The sequence below is a fragment of the Rhinoraja longicauda genome, chromosome 42, assembly GCF_053455715.1.
Source record: "Rhinoraja longicauda isolate Sanriku21f chromosome 42, sRhiLon1.1, whole genome shotgun sequence".
Lineage (NCBI taxonomy): Eukaryota > Metazoa > Chordata > Chondrichthyes > Rajiformes > Arhynchobatidae > Rhinoraja > Rhinoraja longicauda.
The window spans coordinates 5,353,697-5,371,295 of NC_135994.1; the positions used below are offsets into that span (position 1 = coordinate 5,353,697).

The following is a 17,599-nucleotide window of genomic DNA, read 5'->3' on the forward strand; positions in this document are numbered from 1 at the left end:
CGCAGCGGTAGAGTTGCCGCCTTACAGCGAATGCAGCGCCGGAGACCCGGGTTCCATCCCGACCACGGACGCAGTCTGTACGGAGTTTGCACGTTCTCCCCGTGACCCGCGTGGGTTTTCTCCGAGATCTTCGGTTTCCTCCCACACTCCAAACACGTGCAGGTTTGTCGGTGAATTGGCTTGGTATAAATGTGAAAATCGTCCCCAGTGTGTGTAAGGCAGTGTTAATGTGATCGCTGGTCGGCGCGGACTCGGTGGGCCGAAGTGCCTGTTTCCACACTGTATCTCTAAACTAAACTAAGCTACGGTAAGTTGGCTGGACCTGCTTAGTTCCCGGGACACGGGGACTGTTTAGATCCTTGCTTCGGCCTGATGTACACGTACAAGCCTTGCGTTGGAGTAGCCGAGCTCAGCGAGTGGAGGATTCGTGCACCTGTGCGCAAAATGGCCGCCGCCCTCTGCGCGGCAACTGCGGATGCGCTCAAAGCCGACGCGGCGACCGCAAAGCACGCTGGGCCACCCTAGCGGCGCGCAAATGCGCCAACGTAAAGCCGCACTTCTCCGTGCCCCGTTCCTGCGCTGCCATTTTCAAAATCACCGTGGCAAGAACGGAACCGTTTCTCCCGTCCGAATGTGCAAGGATTTAACGGCCAGGACTTGCGCAAAGCGTGAAACTCGCTCCCGCTCCGAGATCCTGCAAAAGGCATTTTCCCCAGGAGGTCGAAAAAGGTTCAATTGGATCTGCTTGTTGAGGGTCAATCTTATGGAACTAGCGCAGCTATGAGTGGGGAGGAAATGCAGGTGCTGGACATGCTTGCTTGCAATTTCTCGTCTTCCCGTTAATTTGTTGGTCTGATGTCAAGACGCTGGCTATTTTTAGACTTTTAGAGATACAGCGCGGAAACAGGCCCTTCAGCCCACCGGGTCCGCGCCGACCAGCGATCCCCGCGCACTAACACTATCCTACACACACTGGGGACAATTTACACATACACCAAGCCAATTAACCTACGAACCTGCACGTCTTTGGAGTGTGGGAGGAAACCGAAGATCTCGGAGAAAACCCCCGGGGGGGGAACGTGCAAACTCCGTACAGACAGCGCCCACGGTCAGGATTGAACCCGGGTCTCCGGCGCTGTGAGGCAGAAACTCTCCTGCCCCCTGGTTGGTGAAGATTACTGTTATGGTACCAGGTATCACAAAATGGTGGAGCAACTCAGCAGATCAGGCAGCATCTCAGGAGAGAAGGAATGGGTGACGTTTCGGGTCGAGACCCTTCTTCAGCCTGAATTTAGAAGGATGAGAGGGGATCTTATCGAAACGTATAAGATTATTAAGGGGTTGGACACGTTAGAGGCAGGAAACATGTTCCCAATGCTGGGGGAGTCCAGAACCAGGGTCCACAGTTTAAGAATATGGGGAAGGCCATTTAGAACGGTGATGAGGAAAAACTTTTTCAGTCAGAGAGTTGTGAATCTGTGGTATTCTCTGCCTCAGAAGGCAGTGGAGGCCAAGTCTCTGAATGCATTCAAGAGAGAGCTGGATAGAGCTCTTAAGGATAGCGGAGTCAGGGGGTATGGGGAGAAGGCAGGAACGGGGTACTGATTGAGAATGATCAGCCATGATCACATTGAATGGCAGTGCTGGCTCGAAGGGCCGAATGGCCTACTCCTGCACCTATTGTCTATTATCAAAACACTAAGCGATTCTTTTTAGACGTTAGACTTTTCGAGGTAGAGCTTGGGAGCTGGCCCTTCGGCCCTTCGAGTCTACGCCGGCCAACGATTCCCCCCCCCGTACACTAGCACCACATGACACACGAGGGACAATTTGCACCTTACAGAAGCCAATTGACCGACAAACCCGCACGTCTTTGGAGCGTGGGAGGGAAGGGGAGCTGAGGAGGGGGACACACGCCGCGCCTCGGCCTTGTGTAAAGGTGGGGATGTTGCCGTGTGCTGATGGCGGTGCCGCTTCTCTGCCGTAGGTGTGAAGCACGATGCCTTTGACGGCTGGGGCCCGGTGGAGTTGGCGGCGGTGATCGCCGGGCCCGTCTTCCTCCTGTGCGTGGTGCTGATGGTGGCGGTGTTTCTGTGCCACTACCACCACCAGCGGGCCTACCATGACCGCAACCAGCTGGACATGGAGGAGCCCTCCTGTGACCACATGTACATCTCTGAGGGCAAGTCACTGAAGGACCTCATGTTCGACATGACCACCTCCGGCTCTGGATCAGGTATGGTGGTGCCCGGCGGGCGAAGGGGGGTGGGCGCGACAGAGGGGGGGGGGGGAAGCGAGAGGAGGGCATGCCGTGCCAACAAAGGACAGAAGGGTTAGGCCGCATCTCTGGAGAAGTGGAAGGGGAGCCGACGAGGGGGGGTGGGGAGTGGCTGCCACCATGTGTGGGGGAGGTAGTAGGTGGGACTGTGGTGAACATTCTGTACGTTTGTGGGCGCCAGTGTACGCCGGCACAGACTCTTGTGCACTGCCGAGGCCAGGTCCACTGTGTGATTGTACTGGGATGTAGGCAAAAACAATGCCTTTCACTGTACCTCTGTACACATGACAGTAAAGTATCGTCGCCTCTCCGCGTGTGAACATTGCTTCACCGTGTGTGCGTGCATGTGTGTTCATCGCGTGTGTGATCATCGCTTCACTGCGTGTGTGTGTGAACATTGCTTCACTGCGTGTGTGTGTGAACATTGCTTCACTGCGTGTGTGTGTGTGAACATTGCTTCACTGCGTGTTTGTGCGTGTGTGAACATTGCTTCACTGCGCGTGTGTGTGAACATTGCTTCACTGTGTGTGTGTGCGTGTGTGAACATTGCTTCACTGCGTGTGTGTGCGTGTGATCATTGCTTCACCGCGTGTGTGTGAACATTGCTTCACTGTGTGTGTGTGAACATTGCTTCACTGCGTGTGTGATCATTGCTTCACTGTGTGCGCGTGTGTGATCATTGCTTCACTGCGTGTGTGCGTGTGATCGTTGCTTCACTGCGTGTGTGTGCGTGTGATCATTGCTTCACCGCGTGTGTGTGAACACTGCTTCACTGTGTGTGTGTGAACATTGCTTCACTGCGTGTGTGTGCGTGTGATCATTGCTTCACCGCGTGTGTGTGAACATTGCTTCACTGTGTGTGTGTGAACATTGCTTCACTGCGTGTGTGCGTGCGTGATCATTGCTTCACCGCGTGTGTGATCATTGCTTCACTGCGTGTGTGTGCGCGTGTGTGAACATTGCTTCACTGTGTGTGTGAACATTGCTTCACTGCGTGTGTGTGCGTGTGTGAACATTGCTTCACTGTGTGTGTGTGCGTGTGTGATCATTGCTTCACTGTGTGTGTGCGTGTGTGATCATTGCATCACTGAGTGTGTGCGTGTGTGATCATTGCATCACTGAGTGTGTGCGTGTGTGATCATTGCTTCACTGCGTGTGTGCGTGTGTGAACATTGCTTCACTGTGCGCGTGTGTGATCATTGCTTCACTGCGTGTGTGTGCGTGTGTGATCATTGCTTCACTGTGTGTGCGCGTGTGTGATCATTGCTTCACTGCGTGTGATCGTTGCTTCACTGCGTGTGTGCGTGCGTGATCATTGCTTCACCGCGTGTGTGTGAACATTGCTTCACTGTGTGTGCGTGTGTGATCATTGCTTCACTGCGTGTGTGATCATTGCTTCACTGTGTGCGTGTGTGATCATTGCTTCACTGCGTGTGTGTGCGTGTGATCATTGCTTCACTGTGCGTGTGTGATCATTGCTTCACTGCGTGTGTGTGCGTGTGTGATCATTGCTTCACTGTGCGCGTGTGTGATCATTGCTTCACTGCGTGTGCGTGCGTGTGTGATCATTGCTTCACTGTGTGTGTGTGCGTGTGTGATCATTGCTTCACTGCGTGTGCGTGTGTGTCTCGGCGTGTGCGTTGTGCCCGTGGTGGTTTCCTGGCTGATTGTCGGCGGGCATCTCCGGCCCGCTCTCCCCGCAGGTTTGCCGTTGTTTGTGCAGCGCACCATTGCCAGGACCATTGTCCTCCAGGAGATAATCGGCAAAGGGCGCTTCGGGGAAGTGTGGCGCGGCAAGTGGCGGGGCGGCGACGTGGCGGTGAAAATCTTCTCGTCGCGGGAAGAGCGCTCGTGGTTCCGGGAGGCGGAGATCTACCAGACCGTCATGCTGCGCCACGAGAATATTCTGGGCTTCATCGCGGCCGACAATAAAGGTATGGCCGACTGTTCTCCCGTGAACGTTGTCTTGGTTAATGGTGGCGCCATCGATGGCGGCACTGGCCCTTGGTTCTGCTCCGCCATTCAATCATGGCTGATCTCTCTCTCCCTCCCAACCCCATTCTCCTGCCTTCTCCTCCTAACCCCTGACACCCGCACTAATCAAAATCCTATCTATCTCTCCCGCAGAAATATCCACAGCCGTCTGTGGCAATGAATTCTACAGATTCACCACCCTCTGACTGAAGAAATTCCTCCTCGTACCTTTCTAAAGGAACGTCCTTTAATTCTGAGGCTGTGCCCTCTGGTCCTAGACTCTCCCACTAGTGGAAACATCCTCTCCACATCCACTCTATCCAGGCCGCTCACTATTCGGTACGTTTCAATGTGGTCCCCCCCCTCATTCTTCTAAACTCCAGCGAGTACAGGCCCAGTGCCCACAAACGCTCATCGTACGTTAACCCACCCACTCATTCCTGGGATCGTTCTCGTAAACCTCCTCTGGACCCTCTCCAGAGCCAGCACGTCCTTCCCCTGCAGCTTTATTTCTTGTTGTGCATCCTTCAACTGCAACCTTGTATCTGAGGAAGGATGTGCTGGCTCTGGAGAGGGTCCAGAGGAGGTTTACGAGAACGATCCCAGGAATGAGTGGGTTAACGTACGATGAGCGTTTGTCAGCACTGGGCCTGTACTCGCTGGAGTTTAGAAGGACGAGGGGGGACCACATTGAAACGTACAGAATAGTGAAAGGCCTGGATAGAGTGGATGTGGAGAGGACGTTTCCACTAGTGGGAGAGTCTAGGACCAGAGGGCACAGCCTCAGAATTAAAGGACGTTCCTTTAGGAAGGAGATGAGGAGGAATTTCTTTAGTCAGAGGGCGGTGAATCTGTGGAATTCTTTGCCACAGACGGCTGTGAAGTCAGTGGGTATATTTAATGCAGAGATAGATAGATTCTTGATCAGTGCGGGTGTCAGGGGTTATGGGGAGAAGGCAGGAGAATGGGGTTAGGAGGGAGAGATAGATCGGCGTTAGAGTGTGGTGGTTACAAGGAAACTGCAGATAAAAAAAGCGCAAGGGCTGCAATGAGGTAGATTGGGTCGACACGGTTAGCTTATGAGAGGACTGGTCAGTTGTCTGATAATTGTGGGGAAGAAGCTGTTTCTGAAGCTGGCGGTGTGACAGAGAAAAGCCCATTCAACTGGTGGCAATTCTGCAGAGACTGTATCGAGGGTGCTGTGTGTGTGTGTGCCTTGCATGTGTGTGCGTATTGAGGGCTGTGTGTGTGTGCATTCTTGCAAGCGTGTGTGTGTATTCTTGTGAGCGTGTGTGTGTATTCTTGCGAATGTGTGTATTGGGTGTGTGTGTGCATTCTTGTGTGTGTGTATTGAGGGGTGTGTGTGTGTATTGAGGTGTGTGTGCATTCTTGTGTGTGTGTGCATTCTTGTGTGTGTGTATTGAGGTGTGTGCAATCTTGTGAGCGTGTGTGTATTGAGGGGTGTGCATGTGCATTCTTGTGTGTGTATTGAGGTGTGTGTGTGTATTGAGGTGTGTGTGTGTATTGAGGTGTGTGTGTGTATTGAGGTGTGTGTGTATTGAGGTGTGTGCATTCTTGTGTGTGTGTGTATTAAGGAGTGTGCATTATTGTGTGTGTGTATTGAGGTGTGTGCAGTCTTGTGAACGTGTGTGTATTGAGGGGTGTGTGTATTCAGGGGTGCACTGCGTGTGTGTATTGAGGGGTGCATTTTGAGTGTGCATGTCTGTGTTTGGTGTGATGCATGTGCGTATGGGGGGAAAGGCAGGTGAATGGGGTTGGGAGGGAGAGAGATCGGCCATGATTGAATGGCAGAGTAGACTCGATGGGCCGAATGGCCCGATTCTGCTCCTATCACTTATGACCTTGTCCACCCCTCAGATAACGGCACGTGGACGCAGCTGTGGCTTGTGTCGGACTATCACGAGTACGGCTCGCTCTTCGACTACTTGAACAAGTACACGGTCACGATCGAGGAGCTGATCAAGCTGGCGCTGTCTGCCGTCAGCGGCCTGGCCCACCTGCACATGGAGATCGTGGGCACCCAGGGTAAGCATGCGGCCTAGTGTTATAAACAGCACCAGGGCACTGAGCAAGCACTGGAGTAACTCAGCGGGTCAGGCAGCATCTGTGGAGAACATGGATAGGTGACGTTTCACAGAGTGCTGGAGTAACTCAGCGGGTCAGGCAGCATCTCTGGAGAACATGGGTAGGTGACGTTTCACAGAGTGTTGGAGTAACTCAGCGGGTCAGGCAGCATCTGTGGAGAACATGGATAGGTGACGTTTCACAGAGTGCTGGAGTTACTCAGCGGGTCAGGCAGCATCTGTGGAGAACATGGATAGGTGACGTTTCAGGCCTGACCTTCCTCCTCTCCAGAGATGCTGCCTGACCCGCTGAGTTACTCCAGCATTTTGTGTCTATCTGCGGTGTAAACCAGCACCTGCAGTTCCTCCCTGAACATTTAGATGACGTTTCAGGTCGAGACCCTTCTTCAGACTGAAACATAGAAACCTAGATGGCCCTTCGAGCCAGCACCGCCATTCATTGTGATCATGGCTGATCACCCACAATCAGTAACCCGTGCCTGCCTTCTCCCCATATCCCTTGATTCCACTAGCCCCTAGAGCTCTATCTAACTCTCTTTTAAATTCATCCAGTGAATTGGCCTCCACTGCCCTCTGCGGCAGAGAATTCCACAAATTAGATAGAGCTCTTAAGGATAGCGGAGTCAGGGGGTATGGGGAGAGGGCAGGAGCGGGGTACTGATTGTGGATGATCAGCCGTGATCACATTGAATGGCGGTGCTGGCTCGAAGGGCCGAATGGCCTCCTCCTGCACCTATTGTCTATTGTCTAAATGCACAACTGTCTGGGTGAAAAAGTTTTTCCTCGCCTCAGTTTTAAATGGCCTCCCCTTTATTCTTAGAATGTGTGGTGCCTGGTTCTGGACTCCCCCAACATTGGGAACATTTTTCCCGCATCTAGCTTGTCCAGTCCTTTTGTAAGACTGGCCTAGTTTTAATGTGTGGGAAGGAACTGCAGATGCTGGTTTAAACCGAAGGTAGACACAAGAAGCTGGAGTAACCTGACAATATTGATTTCTCTAACTTCAAGTAACCCCGGCACTCCCTCTCTCTCTCTCTCTATCCCTCCCCCACCCAAGTCACACCACCTTCTCGTTTAACCCCAGCAAACAGCGACAAATGGCCTGTTTCCTTTATCATCATCGTTACTTTTTTAGCATATCTTTCATTCATTGTTCTTTATCTCTCTACATCACCGTCGATATCTCTCGTTTCCCTCTCCCCTGACTCTCAGTCTGAGGAAGGGTCTCGCCCGAAATGTCACCCATTCCTTCTCTCCGGAGATGCTGAGTTACTCTGGCTTTTTGGGCCCATCTTCGGCCTGGTTTTAATAATGACTCCACCTCCATGAATTCACAAAATGCTGGAGTAACTCAGCAGGTCAGGCAGCATCTCAGGAGAGAAGCAATGGGCGGCGTTTCGGGTCGAGACCCTTCGATTTGTGCCAGCATCTGCAGTTATTTTCTTACACTACCTCCATGAATCACCTCTGGGTGTTTGTGAACTTTCATCTGAACCTTTTTTTATCAGCGGCTGAGTTCTTGACTCGATGACTAAGTGAAACGTCAGGGTGGGTCTGACCTTGTAAATGGACTATGCCCGGTTATTCTGGTCAACTGGTTACCAAAGGCGTGGCGCGCGGGAGAGGCTTACCAGAATGCCGTGGGGGAAGGAACTGCAGACTCTGGTTTGCACCGAAGATAAGACACAAAAGTGCTGGAGTAACTTGGCGGGTCAGGCAGCATCTCTGGAGAAAAAGGATGGCTGATGTTTCGGGTCAAGACCCTCCTTCAGACCGGAAATGCGTCCCATCCTTTTTAATTTAGTTTCGTTTAGAGATACAGCGCGGAACCAGGCCCTTCGGCCCACCGGGTCCGCGCCGACCAGCGATCCCCGCACACTAACACCATCCTACACCCACTAGGGACAATTTTTACATTTACACCAATAGACAATAGACAATAGGTGCAGGAGGAGGCCATTCGGCCCTTCGAGCCTGTACGCACCGCCATTCAATGTGATCATGGCTGATCATCCACAATCAGTACCCCGTTCCTGCCTTCTCCCCATACCCCCTTACTCCGCTATCCTTAAGAGCTCTATCTAGCTCTCTCAAGCCAAGTAACCGACAAGCCTGTACGTCTTTGGAGCGTGGGGCGGAAACTGAAGATCTCGGAGAGAACCCACGCGGGTCACGGGGAGAACGTACAAACTCCGTACAGACGGTGCCCGTAGTCGGTGTCGAATCCGGTGCATTCGCTGTGAGGCAGCAACTCTGCCACCGTGACCGCCCGGCATCAATCGTTTTGCCCAGAAACGTTTGTTGCCTGAGACGCTGAGTTACTCCAGTACTTTGTGCTTACCAGAATGCCGCTGGGATTAGAGGGCATTGACCGTGTGGAGAGTTTGGACGCACGGTCAAGTCCTGGCAACTTCCCGTGCTCACTCACCGTTTCTCTCTCCACCTGCGATAAGCACCCATCCAGGACAAATCTTTTCTTTTTCTTCTCTTTTCAAATCTTTTTATTACATTTCACAAAATGATAAGCATAACAGTGATATTGATACATAGGGACCAGGATTACATTAACAACAAATGTAGCCTTAATATAAATCCAGTTTCAAAATACATATAGGATATAGACCTCCCAGTCTCTATGTGATTATAGATAAAAGGTTAAAAGAGAACTTGTATATATGATTTTTTTTTTAAGATTTAAAAATTTTTTTTTTACCCCCCCTAAACTAAAATAAGCAAACAAAAAAACCAAAAACACCCCAAAACAAAACAGAATCTGGGCTGCAAAAAAAAAAAATGTCAACAGTTTAGACCCCTGTTTGTCGTTAAATCTCTTCCACCAAATAAAGGTAGAAAATGATTATAACGGCTGGAGAGGGAAATCTACCCCAAGGGCTAATTCCACAGCTGTGCACTGTGCTCCGATAACAAGGTCAGAAGCGATAGGAGCAGAATTAGGCCATTCGGCCCATCATTGAATACTCCGCCATTCAATCATGGCTGACCTACCTCTCCCTCCGAACCCCCTTCTCTGCATAACCCCTGACACCCGCACTGATCAAGAATCTCCGCCTTAAAAATATCCACTGACTTGTGGCCTCCACAGCCGCCTGTGGCAAAGAATTCCACAGATTCACCACCCTCTGACTAAAGGAATTCCTCCTCGTCTCCTTCCGAAAGGATCGTCCTTTAATTCTGATGCTGTAGACTCTCCCACTAGTGGAAACATCCTCTCCACATCCACTCTATCCAGGCCTTTTTGGTAAGTTTCGATGAGGAATTTAGAAGACTGAGGGGGGATCTTATTGAAACATATAAGATTCTTAAAGGGTTGGAGAGGCTGGATGCGGGAAGATTGTTCCCGATCTTGGGGAAGTCCAGAACAAGGCGTCACAATTTAAGGATAAGGGGGAAGTCTTTTAGGACCGAGATGAGAAACCTTTTTTTCACACAGAGAGTGGTGAGTCTGTGGAATTCTCTGCCGCAGAAGGTAGTTGAGGCCAGTTCATTGGCTATATTTAAGAGGGAGTTAGATGTGGCCCTTGTGGCTAAAGGGATCAGGGGGTATGGAGAGAAGGCAGGTACAGGTTACTGAGCTGGATGATCAGCCATGATCATATTGAATGGTGGTGCAGGCTCGAAGGGCTGAATGGCCTACTCCTGCACCTATTTTCTATGTTTCTATGTGTCCCCCCCCCCCCCCCGTCCCCCCATGACAGTATTGCCTTGGCTTTGTGCTGCAATGGGTGAAGAGGAGAGTTCTCTTGCCAGGTCTCGAGGGCCCGAGCTCCAGGGAGAGGTTGGGCTGACTAGGACTTTATTCCTTGGAGCGCAGGAGGCCAAGAGGTGATCATAGTGTTATACTGCATGGAAACTGGCCCTTCGGCCCAACATGTCCCATCTACGCTAGTCCCACCTGCCCGCGTTTTGCCCATATCCCTCCAAACCAGTCCTATCCACATACCTGTCTAACTGTTTCTTAAACGTTGCGATAGTCCCAGCCTCAACGACCTCCTCTGTAATAATCATCACTGAACGATGTTAGATTTAGATCGAACAGAGTTAGATTTAGCTCTTTGGGCTAAAGGAATCAAGGGATATGGGGGGGGGGGGGGAAAGCAGGAACGGGGTACTGATTGAGAATGATCAGCCATGATCATACTGAATGGCGGTGCTGGCTCGAAGGGCCGAATGGCCTCCTGCTGCACCTATTGTCTATGTTTTCTCTGGCAATGGAGGTGGGAGGAAAGCGGGGACAGGTCACGGGGTGCAAACTCCGCGCGGTCAAGGTGGAACGCGGGTCGCCGGCGGCACGGCGCGGGGCGGTAAACTCTACCCGCTGCGCAGGCCCGGCAGATGGTGCGGAGGCTTTGTTGTTTCTGGTGTGCGCCCGCCGCTGTTTCTGAGCTCGCTTGGTCCTTGCAGGCAAACCTGGCATTGCCCACCGCGACCTGAAGTCCAAAAACATCCTGGTGAAGAAGAACGGCCTGTGTGCCATCGCGGACCTGGGGCTGGCTGTGAGACACGACTCTCTGACGGACACCATTGACATCGCCCCCAACCAGAGAGTGGGCACTAAACGGTACCCTTCACCCGCTGCTTCTCCTCTCCCCCCCCCCCCCCCGTACCAGACCTAATTCCAGTACAGCTCCACCACCGATTATCCGGCAACTGTTGGCCCGCCATATCTCACTCCCAAAATACGGGACAAGGTGATGTCGCTGCCCCGCGTCCCACGTGACCTCACCCAGCCAGCGGCCACGTGCTCCCGCTCCACCAATGGCGGCCGCCCGGGCCAGGAGGCGGGTTGCTCGGCAACCTCCGTTAGGCGAACACACTCGGCCCCGCTCCCCGAACACACTCCGCTAGCCGTCCGGCGGGTTTTGCTTACTAAAATGGCGGACGTTGCGCTCCTTTGCGTACTGCACTTCAGTATAGGCGATTTTGACCAAATATACGAGAGAAGCAAGATGGACCACTCTGTTGAAATCACCTATACTGAGGTGTAGTACGCAAAGGAGCGTAATGTCCGCCATTTTAGTAGGCAAAACCCGCCGCTCACTATCCCCACAGAAGATTAAGCGCGCTTTGCTTTTTTATAAATGCCCCTGATTTTTTTAATGTGTGGTTCTGCCTTTGAAGTAAGAACTTGCCTTTGCTTTCTCCAATGTAGGTACATGGCTCCAGAGGTACTGGATGAAAGTATCAACATGCAACACTTTGATTCTTTTAAATGTGCGGACATTTACGCCCTGGGCCTGGTGTACTGGGAGATTGCACGGCGGTGCTCTGCTGGAGGTACTAGGAAAGGCTCTCCCCCTCTCTCCCTTCCCCCTCTCTCCCCTCCCCCTCTCTCCCCTCCCCCTCTCTCCCCTCCCCCTCTCTCCCCTCCCCCTCTCTCCCCTCCCCCTCTCTCCCCTCCCCCTCTCTCCCCTCCCCCTCTCTCCCCTCCCCCTCTCTCCCCTCCCCCTCTCTCCCCTCCCCCTCTCTCCCCTCCCCCCTCTCTCCCCTCCCCCCCTCTCTCCCCTCCCACTCTCTCCCCTCCCCCTCTCTCCCCTCCCCCTCTCTCCCCTCCCCCTCTCTCCCCTCCCCCTCTCTCCCCTCCCCCTCTCTCCCCTCCCCCTCTCTCCCCTCCCCCTCTCTCCCCTCCCCCTCTCTCCCCTCCCCCTCTCTCCCCTCCCCCTCTCTCCCCTCCCCCTCTCTCCCCTCCCCCTCTCTCCCCTCCCCCTCTCTCCCCTCCCCCTCTCTCCCCTCCCCCTCTCTCCCCTCCCCCTCTCTCCCCCCCCTCTCCTCTCCCCCTCTCCCCTCCCCCCCTCTCCTCTGCCCTCCCTCTCCTCCTCCCTCCCTCTCCCCTCCCTTCCCTCTCCTCTCCCCTCCCTCTCCTCTCCCCCCCATGGATATTTTTACGGCAGAGACAGATTGTTGATTAATACGGGTGTCAGGGGCTATGGGGAGAAGGCAGGAGAATGGGGTTGGGAGGGGGAGAGAGATCAGCCACGATTGAATGGCAGAGTAGACGTGATGGGCCGAATGGCCTAATTCTGCTCCTATCACTTATGAACTGATGACGGGTACATGGATAGGACGGGTGTGGAGGATGTGGGCCAAACGCAGGCAGGTGGCACTGGTGTGGATGGGGCTGATGTGGTGACTTGTTTAAACCCAAGGAGCGCACGAGGATTATCAGCTGCCGTACTTTGACCTGGTGCCCTCCGACCCCTCCATTGAGGAGATGAGGAAGGTGGTTTGTGAGCAGAATCGGCGGCCAAACGTCCCCAACCTGTGGCACAGCAGTGAGGTAAGTCACGAGATGGCAGCTGAGATGCCAATCAATGCGCGCCTGCCCAACCTCTCCCGGCTGCGGGTAGAGTTGCCGCCTCACGGCGCCAGACACCCGGGTTCCATCCTGACCCTTTACGCTGTCTGTAGAGTTTGCACGCTCTCCCCGTGACCTGTGTGGGTTTTCTCTGGGCGCTCCGGTTTCCTCCCACACTCCAAAGACGTGCGGGTTTCCAGGTTAATTGGCTTCGGTAAAGATTTTGTAAATTGTCCCTAGTGTGCGGGGATCGCTGGCCGGCACAGACTCGGTGGGCCGAAGGGCCTGTTTCCGTGCTGTATCTCTCTAGTGTCTGAAGGATGAAGGGGTGATCTTATAGCGGTGTACAAAATCATGAGAGGAATAGATCGGGTAGACGCACAGTCTCTTGCCCAGAGTAGGGGAATCGAATGAATGAATGAATGAATAGGTTTATTGGCCAAGTATGTGCACATACAAGGAATGTGCCTCGGTGCTCCGCTCACGAATGACAACACAAACATACAGTTAACAATTAAGAATAAAGCATAAACACATCAAAACAATAAGGATCGAGGACCTGAGGACATGGGTTCAAGGTGAAGGAGAAAAGATTTAATCGGAATCTGAGGGGCAACTTTTTCACACAAAGGGTGGTGGGTGTATGGAACGAGCTGCCGGAGGACGTGGTTGAGGCTGGGACTGGATAGATTCTTGATGAGTGCGGGTGTCAGGGGTTATGGGGAGAAGGCAGAAGATTGGGGTTAGGAGGGAGAGATAGATCGGCCATGATTGAATGGCGGAGTAGACTGGATGGGCCGAATGGCCTAATTCTACTCCTATTCCTTATGACCTTATGACTGTGGCCTCTTCGGATCGTTCACCTTGTTGTGGTGAAGGGGCTTGCGTGCCCCCATGATTCCGATAGCAATGCCGTCGGAAGCACTAGCTTCTGAAAGGAAGCATGCAGGTACAGCAGGCAGTGAAGGAAGCTAATGGCATGTTGTCCTTCATGACAAGAGGAGTTGAGTAGAGGAGCAAAGAGATTCTTCTGCAGTTGTACAGGGTCCTGGTGAGACCACATCTGGAGTACTGTGTGCAGTTTTGGTCTCCAAATTTGAGGAAGGATATTCTTGCTATTGAGGGCGTGCACCTTAGGTTTACTAGGTTAATCCCCAGAATGGCGGGACTGTCGTATGTTGAAAGACTGGAGCGACTAGGCTTGTATACACTGGAATTTAGAAGGATGAGAGGGGATCTTATTGAAACATATAAGATTATTAAGGGATTAGACACGCTGGAGGCAGGAAACATGTTCCCGATGTTTGGGGGAGTCCAGAACCAGGGGCCACCGTTTAAGAATAAGGGGTAGGCCATTTAGGACGGAGATGAGGAAAAATAATTTCAGTCAGAGAGTTGTGAATCTGTGGAATTCTCTGCCTCAGAAGGCAGTGGGGGCCAATTCTCTGAATGCACTCAAGAGAGAGCTAGATAGAGCTCTTAAAGATAGCGGAGTCAGGGGGTATGGGGAGGGGGCAGGAACGGGGTACTGATTGTGGATGATCAGCCATGATCACATTGAATGGCGGCGGTGCTGGCCCGAAGGGCCGAATGTTGTCTTTTGTCTATTTGTGAGCACCAAGGCACATTCCTTGTATGTGCACGTGCTTGGCCAATGAGCGTGGCCGACATACTTGGCCAATATCCGCTCGTTCATTCGTGCATGTGGGCAGGTCGGGCCTGTCTCCACGCCGTACCACTCTCTGACTCCATTCCTCTGCCCTTCCCGCCCTTTTTCTCTGGCCTGCAGGCGCTGCGCGTCACCACCAAGATAATGCGCGAGTGCTGGTACGCCAACGGTGCAGCCCGGCTGACGGCTCTGCGCATCAAGAAGGCCCTGTCGCAGCTGAGCATCCAGGAGGACGTGAAGATGTGAGGCGGGGCGCAGGGCCGACGCCATCTTCCTTCCATCTGCCGAACCTTGTCTACCTCACAGCCCGTAGCCAATCCACTGAAGTGTCGGCTGGACAAGTGTCCAGTTTATTGACAGGAGACTGGGGTGAGAACACATTGCAAATTAACACTACACTAAGTATTAACGGCTCGTTGTATTCTCAAGTTTAGTCGGATATTGGCGATATTCAAAATGGGCGTCAAACGCTCCCCAGAGACGTCAAAAACATAGAGCTACTCTTGACTAAAAATTGGCAATTGCATGTTTGATTTTTGTTTTGTCGAGAGGCACAAATCTATCGGGCTTGTTTTTAAAACTGCAACGTGCCCTTGGAACGAACTGAGGTGCACCCCAGGGTTATGTTTCTAGATTTTATTTTGGTAATTTTGTAAACTATGTGTTTTAAAAAAAAAAAAAAAAAGTTCACGTAGGAAGTGAAGACGATTACTTCGCCGATTTAAAAAAGAAAAAAAAAATTATGTGCGTAGATATGAAAACTAGCAGAGATGTCGAGCAGGAGGAGGGGGTGGGGTGGGGTGGGGTGGGGGGGAAGAGGCGTTTGTGTGTGTGTGTGGAGGAACCGCAGATGCAGGTTTACACCGAAGTGCTGGAGTAACTCAGCGGGACAGGAGAAGGAATGGGTCGGGTCTGAAGAAGGGTCTCCCCGAAACGTCACCCGTTCCTTTTCTCCCGAGATGCTGCCTGACCCGCTGATGTTACTCCTGCCTCTTGTGTCTGCTGACCTGTTTGTGCCTCTTGTCGTGGCTGCTTCTCTGGCCACTGTGTAAAACAGGTTAACGTTGGGCTTAAAAACCCTCGTTAATCTTCAGTGCGCCAAGCAGGGCTGAACCATGCCCCGCAGAGGCAGTGCTTGTGTGTGTTGGTTTTCTCTGCGCAAGAAGGAACTGCGGATGCTGGTTTAGACTGAAGATGGACACAAAAGGCTGGAGTAACTCAGCGGGACAGGCGGCATTTCTGGAGGGAAGGAATAGGTGACCTTTTCGGGTCTGAAGAAGGTTCTCGACCTGAAATGTCACCCATTCCTTCTCTCCGGAGATGCTGTCTGCCCCGCTGAGTTACTCCAGCCTTTTGTGCCCATCTGTGTGTTTGCTTTGATTGGCCGTGTTCAGCTGTATCAGTCCAACTTGGCTGGAGATCAGAAACTGCTGCCGTTGTGTTTGGAGTTCATGAGTTCTCGGAGCAGAATTAGGCCATTCGGCCCGTCACGTCCCCTCGGCCAGGTTAAAGGTTGGAGGGGAATTGGGAATCTGGTTGCAATCGGATTTGCCACGGTTTTATTGAACGGTGGAGCGGGCACGAGGGATTGCGAGTCCATGAGTGCATCAGTCGTGGGAGCCGGTCGGCTACTCCGCCATTCAATCGTGGCTGATCTATTTCTCCCTCTCACCCCCTTCTCCCCGTAAACCCCTGACACCCGCACTAATCAAGAATCTGTCAATCTACCCCTTAGAAATATCCACTGACTTGGCCGCCTGTGGCAATGAATTCCACAGATTCACCGCCCTCTGACTAAAGAAATTCCTCCCCATCTCCTTCCTGGAGAAACGTCCTTTAATTCTGAGGCTGTGCCCTCTGGTCCTGGACTCTCCCACTGGTGGAAACATCCTCTCCACATCCACTCTATCCGGGTGGAGAGGTGGAGCACTGCGCTGTCAAACAGGATTAATCCTTCGACTTGCTGCTTTGGCAATCGGCCATAATTAACTGGGGTTGCTAACATTCTGATCATCTCCCTTCACGTCACTGCGTGAAAGTCTGTTCGCGATTCTCCACAAGGTTTCGAGAGATACCTGGCACCATTAAGTGGTCAGCTATCCCCAGTTGAAGGGGTAGCACGGTGGCACAGTAGGTACGGCTGCTGCCTCACAGCGCCAGAGACCCGGGTTGGATCCTGCCCTTGGGTATTGGGTGTGTGTGGCTGTGTGTCAGCGCAGCGGTAGAGTTGCTGCCTCACAGCGCCAGAGACCCGGGTTCCATCCCGACCACGGGCGCTGTCTGCACGGAGTTTGCACGTTCTCCCCGTGACCTGCGTGGGTTTCCTCCGGGTGCTCCGGTTTCCTCCCGCACTCCAACGACAAGCGGGTTTGCAGGTTGATTGGCTTCGGTTAAAAACTGTCAGTTGTCCCAAGTGTGTAGCTGACAGGGTGCTCGATGGTCGGCGCGGGCCGAAGGGCCTGACTCTGCCCTGTATCTGTAAAGTCTAAAGAGAACGTGCGAACTCCACGCACGCACGCGCGCACACACACACCACCCGGGGTTAGGGTGGAACCCGGGTCTGTGGCGCCGTGAGGCGGCGGCTCTACCCGCTGCGCCCCTGCGCGGCGCCTCAGTTTCCTGCCCCTCCACCTTCCCTCTCCTCCCTTCCTCTCGCCCTCCCTCCAACCGCACCCAACAAGATGGAGTCCACTTGGTCCGCGGCCTTTGTGTGGAGAGCGGCGCATTGATTACCGCGCTGACGGGGCGAGATGTCTGAAGGGGTTGCGGGTGGCGTTGCCGGGGGTGGTGGTGATGGAGGGGAGGGGACCGGGGCTTTTCTTGGGGTGCAGATTTGTCTTCCCGTTACACGCAGTCCTTGCACTGCAGGTTGGGCGATGGGGCTCAATAGTGGCCCCTAGTGTCAGGGCCTGGTGCTGCAGAAAGTCCCCACGGGCCGCAGTGAATAGTTTAGTTTAGTTTCGAGATCCAACACGGAAATGGACCCCTCGGCCACCGAGTCCGCGCCAACCAGCGATCACCCGTCCACGCGCTTGCTCTACGCACTCACCGTTGTGATAACAAGGAACTGCAGATGCTGGTTGATACCAAGGATAGTCACAGAGTGCTGGAGTAACTCAGCGGGTCAGGCAGCATCTGTGGAGAACATGGATAGGTGACGTTTCACAGAGTGCTGGAGTAACTCAGCGGGACAGGCAGCATCTGTGGGGAACATGGATAGGTGACGTTTCACAGAGTGCTGGAGTAACTCAGCGGGTCAG

The 17,599-nt window shown here is 53.1% G+C and overlaps 1 protein-coding gene across 3 annotated transcripts in view; it reads left to right on the top strand.

Annotated features, from left to right (window-relative positions):
• LOC144612060 (activin receptor type-1B) overlaps positions 1 to 15,124 on the top strand; it is a 56,785-nt gene extending 41,661 nt beyond the window's left edge. For 2 of the 3 annotated variants that reach the window (XM_078431584.1, XM_078431585.1), the window contains 7 exons: positions 1,988 to 2,236; positions 3,982 to 4,212; positions 6,131 to 6,298; positions 10,780 to 10,936; positions 11,528 to 11,652; positions 12,522 to 12,652; positions 14,460 to 15,124. In XM_078431584.1, coding sequence (XP_078287710.1) covers positions 1,988 to 2,236; positions 3,982 to 4,212; positions 6,131 to 6,298; positions 10,780 to 10,936; positions 11,528 to 11,652; positions 12,522 to 12,652; positions 14,460 to 14,585 — 1,187 coding nt within the window. In that variant the 3' untranslated portion in view covers positions 14,586 to 15,124. The remainder of the gene's footprint in view (positions 1 to 1,987; positions 2,237 to 3,981; positions 4,213 to 6,130; positions 6,299 to 10,779; positions 10,937 to 11,527; positions 11,653 to 12,521; positions 12,653 to 14,459) is intronic. The other variant, XM_078431586.1, reaches the window with a different exon arrangement.
• The last annotated feature ends 2,475 nt before the right edge of the window (positions 15,125 to 17,599 follow it).